We start from the raw sequence: 25879 nt of genomic DNA on the forward strand, positions 1-25879 counted from the left end.
AGAAAAAGAGACAGAAATTTTCTCTAGAACGTACAAGTGGATTTCGAGATGTCAGATTCTCCTCCTCCCAGTGAATAATTTCTTATCACTCCATTAACTTGACGTTTTCTATTTTAAAAAATTCCCGATCACTTCAGCTTTGGAAATTCTCGAAAGCCACTTGCACCCTGAGATTTAGATTAACGAATAACGTGGACTGGAAGAATAAACAAAAAGTAAAAAGCATTGTGATGTCCGTATGATCAAATGTGTTGAGAAATAAAAAAAAAAAATAGGCCCACTGGTTGCGGCCCAACATTTCCGAGTACACTATGAATAATAAACATTATGTAAAAATTTATAACACCACCGAGTTCATTCAATACGGTTACCCATCAAAATAACAAAACTCAAAATATTACAACTAAAAATATTTCAACAAAGCACCCATTATTTCGAAAAATATATTCGCTACAACTATTTGTCAATATACCAATAATTTTTTAATATTTCAAATGACAAAAGAACTTGCGACACTTTCCAGGTGAATACTTTCGCGAAGTAATATATTTCCATTATAATATTTTGGGGAATAATATTTTTATTGAATAAAATGGAGAGCAATCACCATTAAATACCACCAGTTTCCTTAAATAGATATTTATTATTGTCAATTTTACATTTTACATAGCAGCTGTAGTGATATGATCGGACGAAATTCATTGAAGAAAACGAACGGGATTGCCTGTGGCAATTGACCTGATATTATCGATCCATAATCATCTGGCTATTTAATTAATGTCACACTGCACTGGGAATAATTATTTTTAATTCTACCCCTCACTGGGAGTCAGTCTGATCCGTTACCATTTGGAAGGCGATTATCGGAGTATCAATCATTCATCATCGACTCGTCCCTCACTATCTCCATGGCTCAGACTCGTCGAACATGTGCATAATATTGTCGCGCAGCATTTTCTCTTGATCTAAAAACGTCCAGGGGTCAGATAAAACATCAAATGCCATATCCTAACGGTAAATTTTTCGCCTACCTGGTGTTAAATTAGCAATAACACATTGTTTTCTCAGGAATTCCAAGCAAAGACTTCGTGCCAGTCCAAATGCATGCATGTTGCATGTAAAAGTCCTGGAAAGAAAATTTTATTTTCCATGCATTTCATTTGGAATAGTTTAAATATAATTTACCCCAATTGGCCGAAGACAATATTCGCCTGGAACCTGCGGTCTTCAGCGGCCAATGCCTCCTGATCCAGCGCCTTTGATCTCGATGGGACAGGCCTCATGGCCCTCTCACACTGAACAGCATCGAAGAATGCAGCTGTCCAAAATCTCATAGAGGACCAGATCGGTTGGACCCTGAGATGTGTGTACAGATATTCCCTGTATGGCTCAAGCCCAGGTACCTCCACTGCAAGAGGATTAATTAAAAAAGCAATAACTTGCCTCCCTTTGTGCTTCATTCGCCACGAAATAAATAGAGAAATATTCTTCATACCTTTATGATAGAATGTGAAACACATATTCATGAGACTCTTTGCCGGTGCAAAGTCATCAGCCTCGTGGCACTCGAAAAGCGCCAGTGCAAAGTGCTGGGCCAAAGAGTAAAAAGATGCCTCGGAGACACAGGCACGTGCTCGCCTTGCATTCACCACTCTCGCAAACCAAATTCTACCGGACTCAGTCTGTTGCCATGGAAAATGACAATTTATTAAATCTTGGCATTGTTTTATGAAAGCTGGCCAACACTCATTTCCATACATACGAGAACCATCTGGCCAAAGTTAGCTTTTTGCTCCTGATCGATTGTATCGGGAGCGTCAAAAAGAAGTGGCACAAAGGCTTTCATAAAATCTGCGGCAGCCTCTTCTGATTGACTGTCAGCCGACAAGCTCGATGCCCATGATTGAACTGATCCAGAGGACCCTGTCAAAGTCAGTTCAAATATTTGATTTTTACATTTATCTACGTGTCACACTTTGAATATAAAATTCTCCCTTTATCACTCCGTTTTCTATTCCTATCAATCGTTTGATTGTTCATTCTATTTTATTCCTCGTTTTTTGTCAATAGGAGAAATATTTTGTTCAAATACCTGATCTCTCCCACATCCTACGACCATCCATATTCGAATCTAAACTCGTACTAGGCCCATATCCATCCAGATCACTAGCTGAGCCACTACTACACGGAATATCTATAATAACACCATTCATAAATCATTATCCCCGATACATAAAAAATCCGGTACCTTCTAAAAGCACATCAATTTTCTATCTTCGACTACAATCGACAGTCCACACAGTTCTACTAACAATAAGCAATACATCAGTACTCCGCTGACATCCGCCCTCTTCACACGAATTTCACAATTCTGTATCACCAAGTGAATACCATTCTCCAACAAATGGATCAACACTCATCATTGCACAGGGTATATAACTAAAAATTGTCATAACAGTGATGCAAAAGAAAACACAGGAATTTGCCAACTCACATGTTGTAATTAATACATTAATCATTTCATTTTTTATTTCTTAATTTACCTAAACAAAAAACGACTGTCTCATAGCGATCTGGGGCCCTTGCTTTCAGTGGAAAAAGAAAATGGTGAGTTCTCTCGTCAATGAATAATCATTTAAATAAATTAAAATGAGTTGTAAAGAGATAGAGATATAGGCATTGATGCGTTAATTATATTGCGGCAATTCTTACCCGTTTTGTAATTGAGTTTGTCAAAGGGATCTGGGCCAGTTGCTTTGATGTCTTTTTCCTGAAGTGGCTCAATGCTCTCTACACTCGATCTATCGGGACTGATCTCTTCGTCAGTCTTCACTTCGGATTTGTGAACTATTGGCGCTCTCGAAGAAGCTATTTCCTCGTAAGTCATTCCTGGTGGGAATTTTCGATTATTTCGTGAATACTCGGGGTACGTTTGGCGTTCTAGCTTCTGCCTGGCCATCGCCTCGTAGTCTTCGTATGAATATCCACTGAATCTAGATTGAAAGGGAGTTGGAGTTATTGGGAAATGAAATATTCAGATTGCCCATGGAGATGTTACCGAGGCAAACGAAGTTTCCTCCTGGCAACACCATCGACTTGATCTTTCGATAAATCTTGTCCTGGAGAGGGCGACGGAGGAGAGGATGGTGTCGTCGTAATATCACTCTCTTCGAAGCTGCTACTGAGGGCTGAGCCAATTCTATTGCCAAGCCCTTGGAGGTATTCACCACCTCCTCCGAGGGCTGTGCGCATCGATTTCAGGGCACCACGTGTTTTTCCCATCAAGGAACCACCGTTCGTCGATGGCAAGGGTGCAGTTACGTCGACCATATTCTGAATAATATAATAATTTATACAATGATATAGTCGGAATAGTCGGAATTAGATCGAGGAAGGAGGAAAATGGTTTTAGTACGTACAGGAAAACTCGAGAAATGAGCGAGTCAGCGCATTGATCCGCAATATTCCTCCCTAAACTAAACTATTCGCAAATTTTCATAACAAGGCAAATCTGGAAAACCAAGTTGTCCTCGAAACGATATCGCGCTCATTCCAGCATATCTCCTGCCAGCCGGCGCATTTCTCAAGGCAATACTAGTACGATAAGAAGGCTAAACCACAATTTAACAGGCGTTTGAACATTATTAAATCATTTTTAATTACTCCAGAAAAATTGAACAATGATCATCAAATTCATTTTATTCTAACCCATTGCTGAAAAAATAAATCGACGGAAATGAATTTGAAATATTAATTGAAGCCTTCTATCAGTGCAGCAGTCAATTTTCTTTTCCTGTTTTTCTTGCGAGCTATGATATAACTGGGACCGGCGACTAACGTTATTTAATGAGCGGAAGAGAAAAAGAACGGAAATAAATTAAAGATCGGACAATAATTTTTATTTATCGAACCTCATTTGAATAGTAGGAACGCAGATTGATCGGGATTTAGTTTGGAAAAATTGTCAACGCAATATATTTTATCGAATATATCGTCGCGAATATTATCCCAGTAACTGATACAACAAATATCGTATATATTCAGTTAGAGACAACTTCTAACAGTTTTCGATTGACCAGCGGCAATTCATCTTCCACAGTTGGTTATTTAACGGGGGGAAGTTGAACGGAAATTACCTATTGTCATGGGACCATAATGGATTCATGAATGAAACACCTGTAACCGGCGATTTTATCTTTTCTATTGATCGACTACTTTTTTTTCAGACTGCAGTGCGGTACAGTTTTACTAGTGCCGCATGCTCCTCAGCAATCGATTAAATTCATTTTCAATGAAAAAAAAAGCGCTATTTCTTTTTCCCTCAGTAAATGTAAATGAATTACCTGTTAATTGAATATCAACGGACGAATACAGCTACAAAGGAATAGAAATAAAAATATTAGTGTACCTGTTATTTTTTGAATGCGTCAGAAGGAATATCTCTGTATCATTCGAATCCTCCGCCGAATAAATACAAATAAACACTCAACAAGTTCCAAAATCATTGGTCTTTCATCACAACTATTTCAATTGTATTTCTTTATTTCTGTAAACTCAATCGCTGGCTTCCCTGAAACACCGCGCAATGACAGATCACACGTGATAATATTGTAGGTCTGCGCAGTCACAGAGTCAAATCAATACTGCCCGCATACGTCCCATACCGAAACATGCTGTTGCATAAAAATTCATTTCCACCACTGCAATGCACCTTCTATCCACTTTGAAATGCAAAACAACAAACATTCCTTTGATTTTCACTTTATTTTGGTATCAGCATGCCTCGTTCTCATTCACTCATTATATATCCGTAAATTATCTTCATTTAGAAACTACGTGTTGTTTATAAAAACAGCTTGAAATTAATTCATTCTAGTTTATGAGTGTTTACATAAATCAATGGCATTGTTTCAATTGGATTAATTTACATATTGACAATTTTTTAATTACAAAAGAGTGGATGATGTGGCCTTCATAAGTTAAAAATGTAACAAGATTGTGGGAATTCACTAAAAGAAAGAGAATATGTCTCTGAGACGAATGGTAATGGAACTATTTCCACGCCTGTTTCTGTGCTTTCTGTGATGCCAATTTTTTTGTCACATACGATGAGATCAGGAGAGCTGCGAGGACTATCACGATGAGATAATAATCAAAGTCTTCTTTCAGAACGTCGAATGTTTTCGATGGGGCGACTCTCGTGTAGAATAAATCTAGAATAATGGCGTTGCATTCAGAGAGAAATAGAGATGTTTGTTTGAATTTTTGGAGGATAATTATTATAATTATTGAAAAAGGGATAATTACCAAGACCGTGTGCGAAAACTAAACAGGTACTTTCAAGGCCACTGGGACTTGTGTGAATTCCTGATACCCTGAATACACTTTGATTGTAGTTGATAATGGCATCCATGTGAATGGGTATTTCCGGCATGTAGGGAATTACACCTTCTTCTCGTAATTCAGGATTGGTGGGTCTTCTTGGATCAACCATCATCCAGGGTAACTCCAGAATTCCGCCATTAGCTAAAGCCACTATAAATGAACATGAATGATTGAATTGATTAAATAAATAAAATTAAATGAAACGGGTGAAGAAAAGAATGACAAATTTGTGTACCTAGAATATGTTTACTCGTTATTCCCTTCTCAGTAATAGTTTCTCTCATTGATTCAATGGAAGCAGGGAAGATGAATGCTTGTCGCTCTACCATAGGTAGACGTGTTGTTGTCAATGATGAAAACACAGTGGTGTTACTCTGCACTTTTCCCTCGTAAAGCTCTAAAGTTGCTATTTCAGTTCTACGACTCTTATCGTTGTAATAACTATAAACAAGCCAGTTCTCGGAGTGAACTATGTGAGTGGGACCACGCACTCGTTTGTGAACTATCGAGAATATCATGGCTCCTGAGACTACATCCAGGAGATACAAGGTCATCGTATTCTTCAGGGTATTACCAACACCCTGGGTAACAACAGCAACTAAATTGGGATTGATATACTTATAAAGTACTGATCTGTCACCCAGAACTCGTCCCTGAGAGTGGACACGTTCGATTGGACTCTTCGATACAACATGGGTGATCTTTTGATTTTTAGGAGCTAGCACTAGTTCCCACACTTTATGGGCTATTAATTCCTCAGGTGTACTGTACCCAAGGGAAAATCCAGCAACAATACCAGTACCAGCATCAGCAGTGAACAAATACGTGCTCTTGCCATTGGTAGCGGCCACAGCAGTTGCATTCTCCGGAAAAACATGAATCTTATCCCTCGAGTCGAGAAGTAAAATTGCCCTGAGGAAATCCTCAGTGGCATCGTGTAAGAGCATCGATTGCTTCACCTTGTATCCCAGTTTAACCAGCCCATCTAGAGGCTGTCCAGTTATTGGATTGAACGTGTAAATAATACCCTCTCCAGTGTTCTTATCGGTTGATAACAGAGCGCACTGTGGAGGATATGGGAAATGCCTGCTACCACGTTGAACGTACAAAATCAATGGTTTAGAATCTTTTTTCTCTGTGGCAATGTCTTTAACTCTCAATTGCCAAATAATTTCCCCTTTCTTCGACTCGATACCAAATAATTTTCCTGCCGATGTCACCACAACGATCATCTTATGGAGACCAAATTTATCTCTCACCAGATCTGCCCTCTGATTCGATGCTTGGGGAGTTACGCCGAACGAGGACTGAAGGAATGATTTCAGTTGATTAAATTGAGCCGTCACTCGTCTCGTCATCATCCCTATGACATCCCCTGGGAGAAAAAAAAATGATTTTGATTGCTGGAATGAAGAAGACACGAGACCAATACATTCCTAGTTCTAAAACTACGAGAGATAAATTATTTTTTGAAGTTCATGCGACCGAAGTTGTCAACTGCATACCAAAGGATCCTCACAGTAATTGTTTAGAATTAATGTGGCGGTGGATATAATAATATCACCACCATTTGATGAATTTATGCGGAATAATCACACCCTCATGCTGTTACGAGTTCATACCCCATGCATTTAAATTTTATGTACATCGAATACTAGATCTTCAATGGGATGGAGTAAGAGGTTTCTAGCTATCAAAGACTCATCGAAATTCTACAATTCGACTATCTAGGAAATTTTTAGGTCTTGTTGAAAACAAAATGAGAAAAATCTCCAAACCAGCCTATCCTGCAATAACTACTTACATGAACTGTCTATATCGATACCTGCCAGCAGCCATTCACAAAAGAAACTTTATTAATACCATTTTTCAATTAGTTCATACACGTTTCAGAGGAAATTGTATGTGATTATTATCACCATCAACTGTCAATCAAATAAACCCCAAATTTATTTACCATTTCATTATACTATTGCAATTTATTCTATCGAGTAAGAAAAAATTGGAGACTTTTATAATTAATTATGGGAATTGATGTCGAGAAGGAATGAGACCATGCAGTCTGTTAGATGAGCATCGCGATCGATCCAGTATTATTTTTAAAAAATTCCCATCGACTGATGGAAAGTTAATAGTAATTGAATATCAATAACTCACTCTCTTTCTGATCAAATTCCGTCTCGATAGTTTGATCTCTGTCAGACATGGGCAGCTCCATCATCTCAACGAGGGATATGCTGGCCAATGCCTCCTCCCTCGACCAGACCAGTTTATTGTGCTGCAGAAGAGCAACTCCATCGTCTTCAGAACTAACTAAATGCCGGCAAATTACTCCCTTTGACATTCGTGGACAAATGGATGCTTTCATGCTGGGGAAAAGGAGAGCACCGTGGGATATTGCCGCTGAGAATTCTGGCATCGGGGTAGATTCTAATAGAGTCAATGCTTTTATTTCGGTTACCTGAAATAAATAAAAGTGCAATTTGTTTATTTAAAATTTGGCCCCTTTGCACTTGATTAAAGGACAACGGTCTTGATTATTTACCCCATTACGATAAGTAGTTTCCAAAAGTACTTTCTCCTCATCAACACTCGTAACATAAAGTCTAGCGTCACCCTCGATATCCCTTAGAATGATTTTCGGTGTATCGCTAGGCATCATGATACGTTTTCTATTATCTCCCTCAGCAGTGATTGATAAAACTGAGTCGTCCCCTGGGACTGCCTCCAATTTGAATGGACCCTGAGCTCCAGCCCCGAATATATTATTACTAGTCACTGAATGTGGCTGTGCATTTGTATCGAATAAATTCACGAGAAAGAGAATTGCCAGTGACGTATCACTCTTGAGGCAGGCTAAATATGGTGCTGCCAATACGCATTCTGTTTCTGCTGTTATGAACGGCGCTGAGACCTTTCTGGTTTTTAATTTCTCTCCAGTTTTACTGTCATACGATGTCACCTCAACTCCACTACTATAAATTGGCAGAATATGGTGGAGAGTGCCGTCTTTGATGTGCCATTTGACATCTTCCAATCTAATAGAAAATATTCATAATCAAGCACATGTAATTCATACATTTTAAACACAAATCAATGTGAAAGTTACTTCTCATGTGATGCTTTAAACACGCTAGACTCATTGACAAAACACTTAGTGAAAATAATTATACATGTGCTATGCGATAGAATAATCAAGAAACCTTTCGACAGAATATAATCCAACTGTGGAAAATGATAGAAATGGGGTGTCTAGTCTGAAAAATTAATAAATCATTTTCTCAGGATAGAATTATTAAAAATTAATAACTTGGAGATCAATCGGAATTATTGAGGGATGTATAGGAAATTTATTGATTTAATGAAAATTTCATCACCGCTCAGGATTTTGCTCTGCAACTGGCCACTCGTTGAGGATGTGTCCAGCAGCTAAATCCCAAACGCGAACAATTGCAGGGACTCCACCGCTCACAGTTATCAAATCTCCATCTGCTACACCACTCAGGGAACGAATTCGTCCAGCATAGCCACGTTCCAACACTCGCCTCCATATTATTTGGCCTATTATTAGAAATTACTCTTTAAGTAAAAAATTCAAGCATCAACTTGGCTCAATAGATTAAATTTTCATTCTGGCGTTACCTGACTTCAAATTGAGAGCTGCAAGTACATTCTCCTCTGTGGCAACTATTATTTTCTTGGCAGTCGATACTGTATCAAAACTAGAAAATTTGATTCTTCCTACGTAATTCTGTTTCCTATTGGGAATCACCATGAATTCATGAATATTTAATTATTATAGATCCTGTTAGAACAGTGTGATAGAAATGAATTGGCGCAGTGAAATATTTACCAGTCGAATTTACCAACTTGATCTTCATAGAGACACAATGAAAAATTAAACAATGAGAATAGAATAATGAAATACTGAAGCAATTGTCCATCCGTGATAAACCGGTGGATATTTCCCTTGAAAGTCCACACGAACGGTGCCATGATTAACAACTATATTATCATTATCACAAATGAATTGGGTTAGGGTTGAACTGCAGGCAAGTTCTCAATGGTTCTCAGTATTCCAGTCGTATTTCGTGGAAATCGTCCCACATATATTTGTGTCCAAAGAGGACATTCCGTGTGGCACCCTCCCTCTCTTGGGGTGCAGTACTACGATGCCGCTGGGGTCATTCAAGCCCCTCGAACTGAGCCTCTACTTTAGTTAATCCTCTTTGGTTTTGACAGTAACTCCAAAAAACTGGATCATCATTTTTTAATTAAAATTATTGTTGTCGAATAAGAAAAAATGAAAGTCGTGTGTGCTGCACCAACCTGCAAATACTCCTCTGACCATGAAGACTCGAGTAATATTATTTTTGTCAGCTTTCCAAATGATGATACGTAAGTAATCACGTTTATATTTATTTACTCTTAATTTTATCGAATTTGTTATGGCAATTTGTTTAGTGCCACTGTATGGGCCCACAACTGTGGCAGATCAGACCTGATTATTAAATCAAATGAAGAATTGCATCTGAATTACTATATTTGCTCAAACCATATTGAAGATCAATATTTTTTGAGTAAAAGCAATCAAATAATCATCACTCAAGGGGCAATACCAACACTTTTTGGGCTTCAAATGCAATCAGTGGAATCCACTGATGTTATAAATTCGATAGAATTGAGCGAACAAAATTTTGTGGATGCAGCATCAGAATATGAACATACAATCTACAATGGTAATATTACTAATGATAACAACGAATCAGATGAAATTAATGAAAACGAGGAAATCCGGAGAATTGAGAATATTAATGTTAATATGGAGGAGTTCGAAGAGATGGCGAGATTCTTAAATCTCTGTAGAATATGTGGAAAAAATCCACCAGAATGTGTCAACATATTTAATGAGAGAGAAGGTGCACTCACCATCCAGCAAAAAATTCACCTTCATTTACCGATAATTATCGAAAGTGGAGATGGATTGCCACAGAAAATATGCTTAGAGTGCCATGAAAAGGTGGAAAGCTCCCATACTCTTGTGATAACTAGTTTATTGAATGATATAAGATTGAGGAAATTTCTAAATTTACCAAATAAGGTAAGAAAGACCTGAGATTACCACAAAAAATTCTTCAACTTATTAAAATTTCCGTTTTTCAGTATAATTATGAAGAAAAATACCGTGACTTCATACCAAACGAGGAATTGGTAATAACAAACGAGGTACCATTCTTTGGTGGTATCCCGTCTGAAAAGTCACGTTCTCAAGAGTCTGAAAAAGAGAAACAATTAAAATACGTTGTACATTCTGATTTAAATAATTTAATTCTTCAACCTCTGCCACTCCAAAATGATGAGAGATCAAAGACTGATTTACAGAGTGAGCCCGTGGTGTCAAGAGCCGATCAATTCCACAGTCAGGATAATAATGAGCCGGTGTTGATAGAAAAGTCAAATTGCCAAGTTGAAGATGTGTTGAATAATAAGAATGAAATATTGATGGCTGAACAGACATTAGTCAGATCAAGTCGTCGATGTGGTTACTGCTCTCAATCCTTCTCCAATCGTAAAGAAATTCAGGGACATATGACGGAGGCCCACAATGGCCAGGGCTCACTCTTCAAATGCGGGACTTGTGATAAATCATATGAGAAGTGGTCCAGCCTGGATGTTCATGAGGCCACTCATCGACAAGACAAGCCCTATCTCTGCGATCTGTGCGGGAAGAGCTTCAAACACTCAAATAATCTCAGAGGGCATAAACGCGTGCATCTCGATGCTGCTAGGAAAAAACGACACATTTGTGAGACCTGTGGAAGTGCTTTCCGATCCAGGTAAAATGAAAATCATGATGATTTACGAGTAAATAAATTGCCTGTCTTAAGTTGTATTTTTTTTTTATTCCACTGAGATTCCACCTGCAAGAACACATGAACCAACATAATGGTAAGAAGCCCTACGTCTGTGAACAGTGTGGAAAGGCATTTTCCAAGAGAATACAATTACGACAGCATAGATTGTCTCACGGAATTAATAAATACGCCTGTCCAATCTGCGGTGCGACTTTCAATCGAAGGGGTAATATGAATACGCATTTCAAGAGACACAGCAACAGTGATGGAACGTACAAGTGCAGTGTAAGAGTTCTTCATTTATAAATTTATTTCTAATTTCGATATAATTTTTAATAGTATCTATTGAATTAACACTGCTCAGGTGTGTGATTGCAAGTGCAATTCGATGAGCGATTTGAAGCACCACCGCAAGAGTCACAGCTTGAACGATATAATCGAGAGTATAAAACGCCGATCCATTGACAAAACCATCTGGCAATGTGCAACGTGTAGACGTGTATTTTCGAAACGTACACATCTGACTAATCACGAGCGAACCCACGAAGTTGATCAGCCGAAAGTCGAGTGTGAGAAGTGTGGAAAAAAATTGGCGAGCAAGAGCTCCTTGAGGTATCACATCAAGTCAATGCACACGTGCGAGAGAAGCCACCTGTGTCAATTCTGTGGTGATGCATTTATCTCGAGAGAAGCCAGACTCATTCACGAGAGAATCCACACTGGAGAGCGACCCTATTCCTGCAAATTGTGTAATATGCAATACAGATGCTCAAGTAATCTGAGTCAACATATGAAAGCTCATGCCGATGTTCGACCTTTTGTTTGTCAGTACTGCTCCAAGTCTTTTACACGGAGATCAGCTCTCATAATTCATGAGAGAGTTCACACTGGGGAGAAGCCATTCGTCTGTTCAGTGTGCAATCGAAGATTCTCTCAAAAACATGACATGAAGAAACACGAAAAAATCCATCAGTCCAAAATATTGAGTTGCGAAAAATGTCAGGAGACTTTTGCCAACAAGATGGAAATTGTTAAGCACCTGGAGTCTCACCACAAACCAGATACCCAGGATACTGCACCTGTTGAGGAGTATGTTGAGTTGTCAGAAAATTTTGACAACTACTCGTTAAATATCAGTGATATTCAATATTCGTGATTGTAAATAGGAAATATGATGTCAAGGAGGAAGGAGAATAAATCGTAATAAACATTGCTATATATAGAATAATATACTCTTTATTGTTTTTTATGGTTTTTGTTGCTGTCCATATTGTGTGGTTTCTTCTCTTTTTTATTGTTTTCCATTTTCTTTTTTGCCACTGCCGATATTTTGGTAAAACAGTACGTGATACAACTTTTGCTGCTAAAACAACGACCGATCACACGTTCGCATTCTGCAACTTTAAACCGCTTGAGACTAGATTTATCGTTATATCTTTTTAACTTTATTTTTGTTCCACAAGTCTTAGCTTTGAGTAATTTATTTCATAATTTTCACATTTATAACATGAGTCAAAAGTTCTGCACTTTAATTCAGCCAATTAATTAATCCAATTAATATTTTTCCAATGCGGTGTAACAAAAAGTGCAGGGGAATCGCGAGTGATCGGCTCGCTTTTTAGAAATATACTGTGCATCATGAAACATTGTTTTTTTTTTCTGTCTATTTGTTTATCTATTAAAGAAGTACGCCCAAACTCGAAGCACACAGTGGACAAAGCGAAACTATAAAACTCGTAATTACTATATTTTCTCATAAATAATTTAATTATTTAATTCGAATCTCGTCAATTGATTTAACAATTTTTTTTGTATTTTCCATTTTTTTTTTTCTCATCTTTATGGAATCGCTCGTTTTGTCCCGTTATTTCGAGTTCACAGCGTAGATTCTTATTCGATGCAACTTTAACTGTCTTTCTGTAAACCTTCATCCTCTCCGCTACTATTTACAATGTACAGTGTTGTCTTTCCTGCCCTAAGTTTCCCGAGGCGTTGCTTGATCTCCCATGATTCACAATATTTACCCCACTCAATTAAATTTCTCCACTAATTAATCAAAAAATTGGCAAGACATGATTGAGAATAAGTATGAAGTGTTTCTAGATTTGAATTAACAAATATAAAAAAGAATATGCTCAAAATGGATGCATGATTATAATAACAACTCAGGCCATTTTCACTGAATCAACTCCAAAGACAAAGTCGAACCGATTGATCGACTAGCGCCGAGAATCCACACGACCAGCGTGAAGAATTTGCGCAATTAATAATAAACAAAATAAAAAAATCTCCGTCACTTTTAATTTCAACGAGTACTAATATTGGAAGATAAATAGTCACTGCAGGGAATAGTGTCGTTAGCACGATTCTCGATTAAGTCGATCGTCATAGGCCGAACGAGATTGGAGAGGGTAGATTAAAAAAAAAAAAAGGGAAAATTTATTTCTTCTTTAGGCTCAAGATTGATGAATTTGTAGATCAAGTGAGACCCCGCACACGCCTTGTTCACTTACCAAGGTAAATATATAGTAATCTTATATATATACTTCTCGTTCTCATATATATGTATATATATAATATATAATATCTTATGTATATTTTTTTAAATTTTTATACCTATTTTTTTATCTCGTCACTTAAAATGTACCTTTTTCATTACTATTTATATTATTTACAATTGTTCTTTCTTGTTTTTTATTTTTTTTTATTTTCTTCACCTTTGTAGTCACCGAGTAATCAATAATTCTTCATTGTGAAACGTATAAGAAACAACTATGCCGTGCACAGCCCACTAATCTCTCGAGCAATTGCATTATCCGTTCAGTCACACTTCCGCACAAAATTTCCCTTAGCACTTGAAATTATTCAGATTGCGCCAATGTTGATGGATCAACGAAAGAAAATTTTGAGTTTTAAGGAATCGCTGCCTCCTACCATCCACCCCTCGAAAGGCCTCTCTAACTAACGAGACGCGTCCCGCCGAATTACAAATTATATTTTTTTGCCGCTATGTTTTACCTCCCCTTCATTTGAGTATTTTTTTTGACAAATTTTCTGTTGTTAACAATTTCAACGGATTCGTCCACTCAATTCACACATTCCCAGTAGATTGGAAGAATCAATAGAGAAAATGAAATAATTTTTAAGTTAATATTGCTTGGACAATAAAGATAACTATAATTGCAATTGCGTTAATTTCAATGAATAAGTGATTTGAATTAATCAGTCGAGTTTGTCCTCTTCAACTATTCAATTTGCTGTATTACTCTCCTTGTTTTCATTTCAATATCATTAAGTATAGCTGCACTTGTTGGACATACTGGACACATGATTTCAGTGCATTGTTAATGCTTTGTCCATTGTTGACAGAAATAAAAGGTTATCTCGCATATCAGCGGCTCGTCATACGCATTTTTTTGTTAATTCTTTTTTTTTTGTAAACTACTTTGGAGATCATTAACGTAGTGACGATTGCTACTGCAACAATAAACCCTATAATTCTCTTTCACCTTTCATCTCTAAATAATTTAATAAATCCAGGTACTTTTTGACGGTATTCTTTCATTCCTCATATAAACGCGATTGGGATGGCGGTACGCGTCTACGCTCGCATGCAATTTCATTAAAATTGTTGAAAAAAAAAAAATAATAAAATATTCTAATTTATCTCATCACAAGTCACAAATGAAATTGTCAATTAATCGGCGATTCTGTTGCATTTTGGCTGAGATAGATAGCGTATTTGTAAAAAAGCACCATTTTTAACAGTGGAAAATGGGAATGGGAAGAAAATGAAAAAAAAAAACTATGTATGTTTGTGTGCAGAATCAGGTGTGAGCGTAGGCCACGACGGTAGGATACCGTTCAAACAACGCCAGCATAATTAATAACCGATAAAACACGTGTATAATTGTCATGTTTGTAAATAAATTTGAATGATGGTGGGACGTGTTGAGGTTTAATTCTGGGATTGTCAACGCTATCCAGCTAGGCGGGCGATGTCTTCTAATCGATTGTGAGCCGTTATGGAGAATATTGAGGAACCGTCGAGGCAATACGTTATGAATGAAATTGACACTAAAATGTTTAAAACCTCGACGGAATCCCTGGTCATTTGAAATTGCTCAAAACCGTGCATCCCCAGCCCGGGGGGAAAATAATTCGTTGAAAATCCAAGAAGTTACGTCACATTGCCAACCTGATTATCACACAGGTGCGGCACGCATTTTCACTTTTGTTCATTAACAATAAATCAAAATTGAATTTAGGATTATTGAGTTGATCAAGAATTTTGTGACTTACTTGGTGATTAAACGAATGATCTAAAAGAATTACAAGATTAACAATAGACTTGGAACCGAGGTAAATGGTAATGGAGTGGCATGTAATTGACACGAGCCGTATTAGTTTCTCCCTTTTCACGTGAACAATAAATAAAACGTTGATTTTTGATGCGGCCAATAATAATAGTTAGCGTATAACAGTATAGCGGGGTCATCCCGTTTATACCCAATGATGTGGCGCTGTGCATCGTTGCGTCCTCGCGGTTTTTCTTTTTTCGTTTTAATTCTCAATATTTTCTTGTGACATACAACAAGAATAATGATCGATGATGAGTTTTTCGAGTTATCGAGTCATCGAATTACCGAATTACCGAATTACCGAATTACCGAATTTACGATTGTTGGAGTTATCGAGGTATCGATTGGCCTAGCTGATGAATATTGGTTAATGATAAAATTTTATTTACCCGGCTGCGTAAGTGGATAAAAATCGATGAGATGGCTCAAAGACGCCAGTATTGGGGGCTATGAACCAACGCACATGAGTGATTCGTGCGTACTACTGGTATTACAAGCATTTGTTGTTGCTGTTGTATTTGTGCTAATTGATGAGGTGACATGATGATGATGATGGTGATCCTGCGTTGCGGTTGACGCAGTAACAGAGACATTTGTACTTCTCAGGATATCGTCAGCTGATAGTGGTGTTAATTTCCATCCAGGCATAAAGTCTAAGTCTAATTCAGGAGCAATATCAACATCAAGTAACTCGTTGTTGTTGAGAGGATCGAGGGGCGATTGACTGGATAATGATAATACACTGCCCCAATTGATAGAGCGGCTGTCATCACTATCACCAATACCCGAATCTACATCAGTTTCACTAGATGAGGTGGGTGGCATTGGAAAAGGTGTAAGTCTACCTTGCTCAGGTGGTTGTAATTGGGCCATTGGTGCTTGTATAACTGGCTCCATTGGCGGTGGACTTCTGTCCCTCTCCATCTCTCTTTCAAGATGCCTCAGGGTATTGCATATGAGTACAGATCGATGTAAACTTGGATCGGGAAATTGACGATACCTAGCGAGTTTACACATTGATATATTAAGGACGGCTAGTCTACGTTGTCTATAACACGCTCTACCGCGTCTACACCAGCTTGATCTTGAGCCCTCGCAGCATCTCTCGTTTGCACGGTAACTCGAGCCCAATTCCAAATAACTCTTTCCATTCTCCTCCCTTCGTATCGTCGGTGGTTCGTAATGATGCGGTGTACCCCACTGTGGCTGGGGTCTCGATAACTGATTGTAACCATTGCTACTGCTACTGTTACGCTGATGATGATAATAATGCTGTGATGGATGATGCAACTGGCTAGCTGCAGGCGGTGAACTTGTCGGTATGGTTGCTTGGCATGGATTTGTTTGGCTCAAACACGGTGAACTAACTTCCATCTCGTAGTACGATGATGACGATTGATTAACTTGCGGTGTGTAACTCTCCTCCATTGCCCACCAGCTGCCCTCTACTCTACCAAGTTTTGATGGGCTCTCACTCATGTCCATGTCGAATTCCATGCAGCCCACACCTCCCTCCAGTTTACGTTTACCTGCCGTGGCCTGCAGACCCATCATTGCACAACTCTGCAACAAATAATTCATTCATCTCATCAATAACCCTCATTACATCCCAAATTTCATAATTTCGCGTTACGATCTACTCTCTCTACGATAGCAATAACAATATTCCGAGTATGTACCAATGTCTGTCTCACAGTCAGACAGACAGTGTGACTCAGAGCCTCGGCTTGCTCATGATGAACCTCCGAGGATAATGACGTCACCTCCCCTACACGCCGAAGAAGTCATCGGTGGAATGAACGCTCTACATTGTAATCATTGATTCTGCGTGGCCCCTTTGCCGGGATCACCAGTCACCTCGGAAAAATGAGAAAATCATCAGGGGAAGGGGGAAAAATTATTTTTAGTGGCATCTCGATCACCTAAACTTGCCCCAGGAGAAAGTAAGATGATTGCATCTGAGAATTCGAAAGTCGCGGCTTTTTCATGAGAGCCCCTGACGCTCTAAGAGTTCAGGATAACTTCACGAGGTGCCACCACGAGTATCACCTGTACTTCGAGAGCTCACTTGATGGCATTCAAGTTTCTCAAACTTCACCGCAAAATATATATAACTGCATAACACCCCGTGGAGCCCATACTATTTCCCATGCTTTATCAGCCAACATTATCCCTCATTATCTCTGCGCATTCAAACGACAATTATTTAAAATTTAATTGCCGTGATAGTGCGGGGGGTTGAAAATTTACATTTTCCGAGGGCAACACGGTTAAAGGCCTGGTAAACGCCAGGCGTTTACAACCGATAATAGCCAACGCGTGGAGCACTTGTTGAATCGGGGAAATGTAGAAGAGGGAGTCAAGAGGAGAGGGTCAGCGTAACGGATTAGCCGGAGAGTGCGGTAGAGAATTGCACGCGCCTTTCAGCTGTCCATAAATCAAAGTCAAGAAACGGCACAGCCCTCTATTGCCACTTTGGGCCACTTCTCCTTCTAGCTACTCTCAAAATGCCTTGGTGCATCTTTTGCTAACGAGGGGGTTGCACGCTTCCAATTTATTCCCTTTATTCCCATTCCCTTCTGTCACTGCATTAAATATAATTACAATTCATGATTACTCTATTCGGCAGTCAGCCCTCACGCTCAGGTCAGGACAACTCCGGTTTCATGGTTTTTTTATTTTTTTTCATTTTGAAAATATTAATTCATTGGAAATTTTTTAGCAGGCATGAGAGTGACTGGTGCATTGACGATCGGGTATCGTTGGTGAGTATGAACTCGGGGAATGACGTCAACCGTGTGTTATTTTCGAAAGAGAACAGAGTCGAGAAATTACGCTGCGTCGCAACGAGATACCCAAAGGCTGACTTTAACATTTTCATTTCATTTGAAATTCTCATCCCTTGAATTGCTCATTTATTTTTTTCTTTTTCTCTTCCAACTTAATGGGTTGACTCGACTTTTTTGAACTTGAGGAAAATCGTGGAACAAAGTCCACCAAGATTAATCGTCACGGCGCTATCGGAGACGGATAAGATTGTACTAAACGAGGCATGCACTCATAATTTCAAGGACTTGACACCATCAAGTGGCTTCAACATCAGGGGATCGTATCTATCCTTCTCAAATAATTAGCTGATTTTCGTGGAGTAAATCTTGCAAGACAAAAGCAGGCCAAGTGTGATTCACTCGGTCACTCCCTTATGTATATCCAAGTATATAGAGAAAATAGAGAATAGGGGAGTGAAGTAAATGGCTTACCCCATATACCAAACAACCCCAACGAATATACCGAGTAAGGCTTGCATTGGGGGAAAAGGAATAAAGGAAGCTTCCCCCGTTGGAGGGGCTGGCGATCCCTCACTCTAGCTATAACAGGAGCTCCCAACCGTCATCCCCCCATTTCCCTTTCTTCCAACTCGCATGAGATTCTTACTGCTGCTCCCCAGAGATCATTCTCCATCCAAAAGATCACAGGAAAATTGTTGGAAAAATTGGTGGTACCCCGCACTCTATAATCTCTACGATAATTGTCTTCAAGTTTTTCCCAAAAAATTTGAATCAATTGGAATCATTGGAGGAGCAAATATATTTTAAAGTTAAAAATAAACATTTTGCGGGGTCCATTGACGAATGAATTGATGAAGTAATTGATAAAACGGATAAAAGGGAAAAGTAACCGGAACCACGCGCTGCCGACGGTAAGTAAGCGGCCACAGGAGAAGGAATCCACGTGTACATCAACTCAAACTTTGTATTTCTCCGCCCTACCACCACGTCGACAGGATGAGCGGACCGTGTGTGGGGTGTACAGTAGACACAAGGGTGGCTACGAGGAAGAGGAGAAAAAAAAAGAGCCATATGGCAGGCAACCCGCGTGGGAGACAGGGGGACTCGGGGTTCCCCGCTTTTCTCATCCCGCATATATGCCCCTTCCCCCTTTTCCCTTGCTATTACTCATTTTTTCCATTTCCATTTCCAAATGACGATCCCTTTTTTTTTTTTAATTATATTGCAGGATAAGTGAGGAAAATTGAAAGGGCTGGATAATCTCGGACAGGTTCATTGATCTCGCCTGGGGAAGGTTTTTTCTTCTTGTTCATAAAACAGTGACCGAACCCGCGAAAATTGCACACAATGACAGCGATTATTGTAGACGGGGGTAAGTAAAGGGAAGTGAGCCTGTAAAAAATTAGACGATTCACTGTGTGTAGAACCTGTTTCACTGGTGCCTGTGGAGTTGGCGCCCTCGGCCCTCAAGGATCTCGTCCTCTGCAGAAAAGACTCGACTTTTCCGACTACTTTTTATCATTTTTCAATGACTTCTCAATGGCACTGCATGCAGGTGAATAAATAAAAAATGAAAAAATTATAATTTACGACATTAAAGGTTGCGGGGATAAGAAATGTCTCCTTTTTTCTCTCCTTCCTTTTTTTCATTTCAATTCAAAATAATATTGGTGTTTTTTTTTTGATTGAATGAATCGATGGCACACCTGTTACACTGGTGCTGATTTATTGAGTATTAATAATTAATAGATTGTCTATTGAGTATTAATAATTAATAGATTGTCGTTTGTCGTTCTTTTTAGGGTGAAAATGGGGTTTTGGAAAAATGTTTGGAAATGGTCCGTTGGCACCCAGGATGTCATACTGCGCGGGTTGTGGGGTCCTATACCTGGGATTTTTCAGACCCAGGTAGAGAAAAACCTCGGATTCTATGGTGAAGGGATATTGTGACGAGGGTCCGACACATTTCGGCATTACCCTCTTTGGGATATTCTATTGGAGAACTATGGGTCCCGGAAAATGACAGTGGCAATGAAAAAAATAGGTTTTTTCGAGGATACAATGTAGACACGTCCAGACAGGAGTTTTCATTGCAACTATTATTCAAATGGTAATTTTCCAATGTTAGAACGATGCACCGCTATTTCTGTGTGAAAAAGCTAGAGTTGAAATTAATTTTTTGGATGAAAGAAGAAAAAAATACAGATTATCAGATGAAAATTGAAGCTCTCTCCGATTTACTCTGGGAAAGTTGACCCAAATATCTCTGCCGAAAAACAAAAAAAAAAACGTTTCATCCCCGAAGATGAGAAGTTGGTACGACGCAAAGGAAGTACCTAGAGGGGAACGATTACCCTTGGGATGGAATATACATCAGCCTGAGGGAGCGAAAAAGGCGCGTAGAAGAGCAAAAAAAGACCCCTCCGATCTATGAAAACGCACGAGGCAACGCAGTACTGCGTAGATGGTGCGGTGCTTTTAGGGGAGGCCAATACTATTGTTGTTGGTGGGGTACCCCCATTGCCAACGGAATAAGGAGGGTCGGTCTTTCATGCGCCGAGGGGTTAGCCAGGTTTGGGGCTCCCTTTTGTCTCCATATCCATGGTCGAAGTATTTCAACAGGAAAAAGAACTTGAATTTTGAAAATTTTCAGAGTATCACCTGAAGGATCTAGCAAACTCAAATCAAATGACGAAAATGAATTTTTCTCCAGTTAGTGGCTAGTGAATCATTGGCATAAATTGTTGATGACGATGGAAGGTGATGAGTCCTCTGGTTAGGTGACTAGTTGGATTTTAACGAAACGTGGGAGAGTTTTACTGTTACTCAGTGGAGCCGGTCGAGCTGGCGGGATGTGGCTTTTCTACTTGATCTCCACAGCTTTAGAGTGAGGTAGAGGCTCAAGATCCAACTCGTGAACCAACTCAGCCGCTGGCAACAACTAGAGAGATCCTAGGCCAGTCCTCATACCACCTCTCCCTTCATCTCAACCCACTGGGTGTTGGTGAAAGGTGTGGCCGCGTTGGCCTGATCTCTTCTGTACGTAAGAATCTCAGAATGCAGTATATCCCATAGCCCAGCATTGGTAATCACTCTCATCCCGTCCGGTTCAAACAGACAAAGATGAGCAGCCAAAAGAATGGAACAAAAACGGAAGAAACACAGGTGTCTCACCGCAGGATTCGTGGCATTCAATGACCTTCCTGGGGATGAATGACAAATACCACAAGGTCGGGCACAAGGAAGTATTTGTCTAATTATCCTGATAAGGTCAATTAATATTTAAATTTTTTAATTGACAGCGAAATATTATCATTTTTTTCCCTTTATTTCAATGATTTTTGAAGATTCCAAGCTGCAGATGACAAATGAGCATGACAGGCTTATGCACATATTTGTGTACATGTGTAGCATACACGTTGGAAATATATAGCAACGCATATATACGTCAAGTACGAAAATAAAATGGTTTGGTTGGTTTGTACTGGTGCCATCGTATGTATAAGCCTACGCTGAGACAAGGTTACGCGATGCTCGTGAAAGTCGACTCGACGAATTTCGTTATATATACATACAGTATATGTGGACATGTATACATACCAGTGTACATGTCCATTGCCTCCTTCGTTTTTTTACTCCTTTATGCGGTGGAAACAGCGAAAAAGACAAATTAAGACGATGAAGAAAAAAGAGAAGAGAGAAGTGTCTCTCAAGGCTGAGTTGGGAGCGTGTGGCAGTCAGCTGGTCTCGTTGTAATGATTAGGCCAGCGACAAAGACAAGTACGAGGTGGAGGTAGAGGAGGAGGAGGAGGAGGAGAATGAGAAGGAGGAAAAATAAAAAAGCATGTGGCAAGAGCAAAAAAATCATGCTGGAGAATTTCATGAGGGCTAGATTTTTTCAATCATGATGAAATGGATGATTTAGAAAATAGAAAGAAAAATTGTAGAGATAGAGGTGGTCTTGGGGCGCTAGTAAAGCAACGCGACTGGTTAGGCCGGCTATACTGTTATTTTTAACTCGACGCCGACGCGCCAGTCCGTAGTCTAAAACTGTACACCTTCCTCGAGTCTCTCGAGCTCGCCGTGAGCGCAACCATTTCGATTTTTTACTTGTGTCCTATTACACAGAGCCACATATTTCGACTTTACAGCTTTCAGTCTAATTCTCGATAAATTCACATATTCAATTTGAAGAGATACAAAATTCCTCCACTTCTTTCTCAACTCCTCGAAGCATAATGAAAAGCAAATGGGATAATTCTGCAATGGGAGATTAAAATGGAAATAAAAAAGTCAGATGACAGGGAATGAATAGCTGGAGCGAGAATAATTTTTTAAAATATAAGTTTCCCGCCAGAGAGTGGCAACGTTGGGTGAGACTTGAGAGAGAGGACAGAGCCAGCCAGAGGCCTCGAAATATGGCAACATAGCTTCGATGCGTTGTAGAAGTTGGTTCCGTGCTGATACCCACGCTCTCGACTTGGCTTCAAAACGTGTCGTATAGCTGTTGTATTTGCCCGTACCTCGAATGTCACAGGAGACTTTCTACTCACGAGAATGGGGTTGTTCGACAGTAGCAATGCGAGTACCATGACCACTTGGTCTTGGTCTGAGACAGGGTGATTTCAGTTGACGCCCTAATCTCATTATCTTGGTGTGTCCCAATTTCAACGATTATCTCGGCTAACCTACTGGCTCGTCCATCCAATTATCAACCTAATATTAATGAGTTATCATTATGTGGAGAATTGAGTAGAAATATTCATTGATAAGGATGGAGAAAAATATTGGATGTTGGAGTTGAGTCAACTATTCATTTTGTTGAACACTTTTGAGATATTTTTATGTCAGGACTTGGGAAATTATACGAGTTGAAAAATTTGAAAGGCTCCTAGTATCGCGCGCTGCTTCTTTAGTGTTCGGGGCTGGGGCAACTTTCTAGTTTAGCTGACGTGTGGTGCGACGCTGCGTGATACTCACACAAATACCACGTGTGTGTTCATAACGTGGTAGAGTATATGCCAGCGCGAACGCGTTCTCATCCCCCCCTTCCCATCTTTTTTTTTTTTTTATTTCTCAGCTCTCTTTCCTTCTCACTCCTTGCCGCGCGACTCGTGTGGAGGGAAAACTGGTTCCAGGAGAATAGAGCAACTGCGCTTTATATGAGGCAACTGAAAATACAGCCTGGCCGTTTGCATTGGTATGCCTTCAATGTGAAAAACGAAGAAGAAAACGATGAGAACTGACGATGAACACCCTCACCGTGGAGGTGAACCTCTTCTGCAAGTGGTCACCAAGGGCCGACTTTCTTTCGACCCGGTGAATATATGACCCGTCAACCGTCAACTTCGAAAGTCCTATTCAAAAAATATATATATATTTTTTCTACCAGGAAATCCGATATCAAAATCCAATATTACGACCATGACTAATATTGTCCACCTCTCTGTTTTCAAGCGGGGGGAGAATGAAAAATTTCAATTATTCTCATTACTTGATGTAACAACCTTGAGACATTGGAGAGATACAAAGCCGCGAGAGACGGGGTCATCGGGTAGAGCGCAACCGGGGTCCGTCGATAAAGTAAAAAATGAGAAATTTTTTTTATTCCTCTTCGATGCTGATAAATAAGAGAAAAACAGCAGTCGCACCAAGATCGCTCCGGCATTTCATATACGACGTAGATAAGACTGTTTTACCGACGGTAGCTCGTTACAGCATGGCTCGGCATCTAATCTCTTGTAATTCCGTACGCGCCCTCTATTTCTTTTTTCCCTATTTTTTTTTACCTTTTCCTCCTTCGCTTTTCATTCCCTCCCATTCCGTTTTTCTTCCTTTTTCATGGGTTTTTCCATCGCCACGTCTCCGTCGTGGCGACCTCGTATCCGCGCTCACGATGAAACCAGAGAGAGGACTGTGCTTTCGCCCTCCCACTCCAGCCACCATCTCACTCCACCCTCTTGACGCAATATACAGCCGTCTTCGTCTGACTTGAGGGTAGTTTTACCCTTGGCAAGAGGCGGCCAACGGGTTGATTGCACTGACGGGTTTTCCTCGTCTCTCTCTCTGCCCCACCTCAGCCATAATGTGCCACACCAGGGGCTTTTTCTTCTCTCTCCCACGGACGCGCTCACGACTCCATGGCGTCGTCCTTCTCCCCCCCTCGTCCCTCATCACCCCACCCCACCCACTCGCCACCCATTCCCGTCGACTCGGCTCTACGTTTCCTCCAACCCCTCCCTCTCCACCCTTCTCGACCCATCGTACTTGCCGCACACTGGATCTCGTTTGCTGGCTTTCTCATTATACATCCCACTCTCGCTAACACTCTTACTCCCACTCTCCCACTCTGGAGTGGGAGTCGACGTTGAGCGGTGAGAGTGTGAGTCCCACTCTGTGGCTCCCACTCAGGGCTCATGGCCTCGCTCGAGACAGTACGCGAGGGATGGAACATAGCAGGAGTCTCCATGGCAACGCCCCACGAGCCAGCATTACGCTCCCTCTTTGTTCAACACGCTCACTAAATTCTCTCTCTTTCTCTCTCTCTCTCTCTCTCTCTCTCTCGCTCTCACTCACTCACACACTTTTTCCTCCTCTCACTCGCTCACTCGCTATTGCCGTGAGCCCCTGACGCGGCTCAAACTGTACTGGCTGATTCACAGTCCCTCGTTCCAAAGTTCCCCGAAACGAAAACATCGATTCGTTTATATATATATATATATATTATATATATATATATATGTAGCAGTTGGATATCTGTCTTTCTCTCTTTTGCCAATTTTTTACTCTCTTTTTCCTCTTCCTCCATTCTTTCTATCCACTTTACTGTCGTTTCTATCTCGCAATTCTTTGCGATTACGTTGACGAAGAAAGAGAGGCGAAGAGAAAGGTTTGAAAGCCGCGGAGACAAGAGTCAGCTTTCTTTGTGATTTAAAGTTCATCATCAATTGATGTTTCACAGGACTTTCTGGGTAAATTCGGGGTAGAAATGGGGATATTTCAAGTTGAGTTTTAAATATTGAAGTTAATTGTATTTGAGCTGGGAGAAGGGACCGCCAGAATGTGAGACGAAGGAATGTGTGAGGCGAAAGCACGCATGTGACGGAATTCGGGTGGCAAAGCAACACAAAAAAGGAAGGATATGTGAAGATGATTTTGTTGGGTTGACCATCATACAGGTGATTATCGTTCAGTGGGTTCAGGGGATCATGCCTGGCAATTAGACGACTCCCCCTGCCTGTTCGTCCAGCATAATGCGTGACGAGGATGGTGGAGTACAATGGGCTGATGAAGGAAGAGAGAAATCGTAAAGCCACTGGTACCGGTTTTCACCAACTGGTGGCGTCTCAGTAAATTCAACTATTTCTTCTTATTTTATTCTGCTTCGTCTTTACGTTCAATCGCTTCATCTCACACACTCCCATACATCGTACTCCTCATTCGCTTATTTTCCCTCTCCCTCATCCAGCGGTCAACTTCCATCTTTTTC

The 25879-nt window shown here is 40.0% G+C and overlaps 4 protein-coding genes across 9 annotated transcripts in view; 1 reads left to right on the top strand and 3 right to left on the bottom strand.

Annotated features, from left to right (window-relative positions):
- Positions 1 to 631: 631 nt before the first annotated feature.
- On the bottom strand, positions 632 to 4650 carry LOC105266894 (uncharacterized protein KIAA0513). Of its 2 annotated transcripts, XM_011305368.1 has the most exons (10): positions 4409 to 4650; positions 3059 to 3333; positions 2713 to 2993; positions 2544 to 2585; positions 2093 to 2194; positions 1763 to 1923; positions 1496 to 1682; positions 1186 to 1408; positions 1032 to 1126; positions 632 to 965 (listed from the first exon to the last, which is right to left on the bottom strand). In XM_011305368.1, exons 2-10 carry the CDS (start codon positions 3328 to 3330, stop codon positions 901 to 903), a joined length of 1428 nt encoding a protein of 475 aa, XP_011303670.1. In that variant the 5' UTR covers positions 3331 to 3333; positions 4409 to 4650; the 3' UTR covers positions 632 to 900. The 2 variants fall into 2 exon arrangements, with proteins under 2 accessions (XP_011303670.1, XP_011303672.1); XM_011305370.1 differs by lacking the exon at positions 2544 to 2585.
- A 95-nt stretch (positions 4651 to 4745) lies between these two features.
- EMC1 (ER membrane protein complex subunit 1) lies at positions 4746 to 9438 on the bottom strand. 2 transcript variants are annotated; one of them, XM_011305371.1, is made up of 9 exons: positions 9239 to 9438; positions 9028 to 9143; positions 8763 to 8946; positions 7931 to 8423; positions 7543 to 7846; positions 7190 to 7210; positions 5621 to 6760; positions 5308 to 5535; positions 4746 to 5213 (listed from the first exon to the last, which is right to left on the bottom strand). In XM_011305371.1, exons 1-9 carry the CDS (start codon positions 9379 to 9381, stop codon positions 5053 to 5055), a joined length of 2790 nt encoding a protein of 929 aa, XP_011303673.1. In that variant the 5' UTR covers positions 9382 to 9438; the 3' UTR covers positions 4746 to 5052. The 2 variants fall into 2 exon arrangements, with proteins under 2 accessions (XP_011303673.1, XP_011303674.1); XM_011305372.1 differs by lacking the exon at positions 7190 to 7210 and having other exon boundaries at positions 9239 to 9437.
- A 118-nt stretch (positions 9439 to 9556) lies between these two features.
- On the top strand, positions 9557 to 12450 carry LOC105266896 (zinc finger protein 836). The gene is made up of 5 exons (XM_011305373.1): positions 9557 to 9783; positions 9850 to 10486; positions 10549 to 11222; positions 11300 to 11525; positions 11605 to 12450. The coding sequence occupies exons 1-5, from the start codon at positions 9689 to 9691 to the stop codon at positions 12394 to 12396; spliced, it is 2424 nt and encodes an 807-aa protein (XP_011303675.1). The 5' UTR covers positions 9557 to 9688; the 3' UTR covers positions 12397 to 12450.
- Positions 12451 to 12676: 226 nt separating this feature from the next.
- Positions 12677 to 25879, bottom strand: part of tara (taranis) — a 61674-nt gene continuing 48471 nt past the window's right edge. For 3 of the 4 annotated variants that reach the window (XM_011305375.1, XM_011305376.1, XM_011305374.1), the window contains one exon: positions 12677 to 17164. In XM_011305375.1, the coding sequence (XP_011303677.1) occupies positions 16049 to 17155 (1107 nt within the window). In that variant the 5' untranslated portion in view covers positions 17156 to 17164 and the 3' untranslated portion in view covers positions 12677 to 16048. Of the gene's footprint in view, positions 17165 to 17280; positions 17399 to 25879 lie in introns of those variants that run through there. The other variant, XM_011305377.1, reaches the window with a different exon arrangement.

Source organism: Fopius arisanus, unplaced genomic scaffold, assembly GCF_000806365.1.
Source record: "Fopius arisanus strain USDA-PBARC FA_bdor unplaced genomic scaffold, ASM80636v1 scaffold00042, whole genome shotgun sequence".
NCBI lineage: Eukaryota > Metazoa > Arthropoda > Insecta > Hymenoptera > Braconidae > Fopius > Fopius arisanus.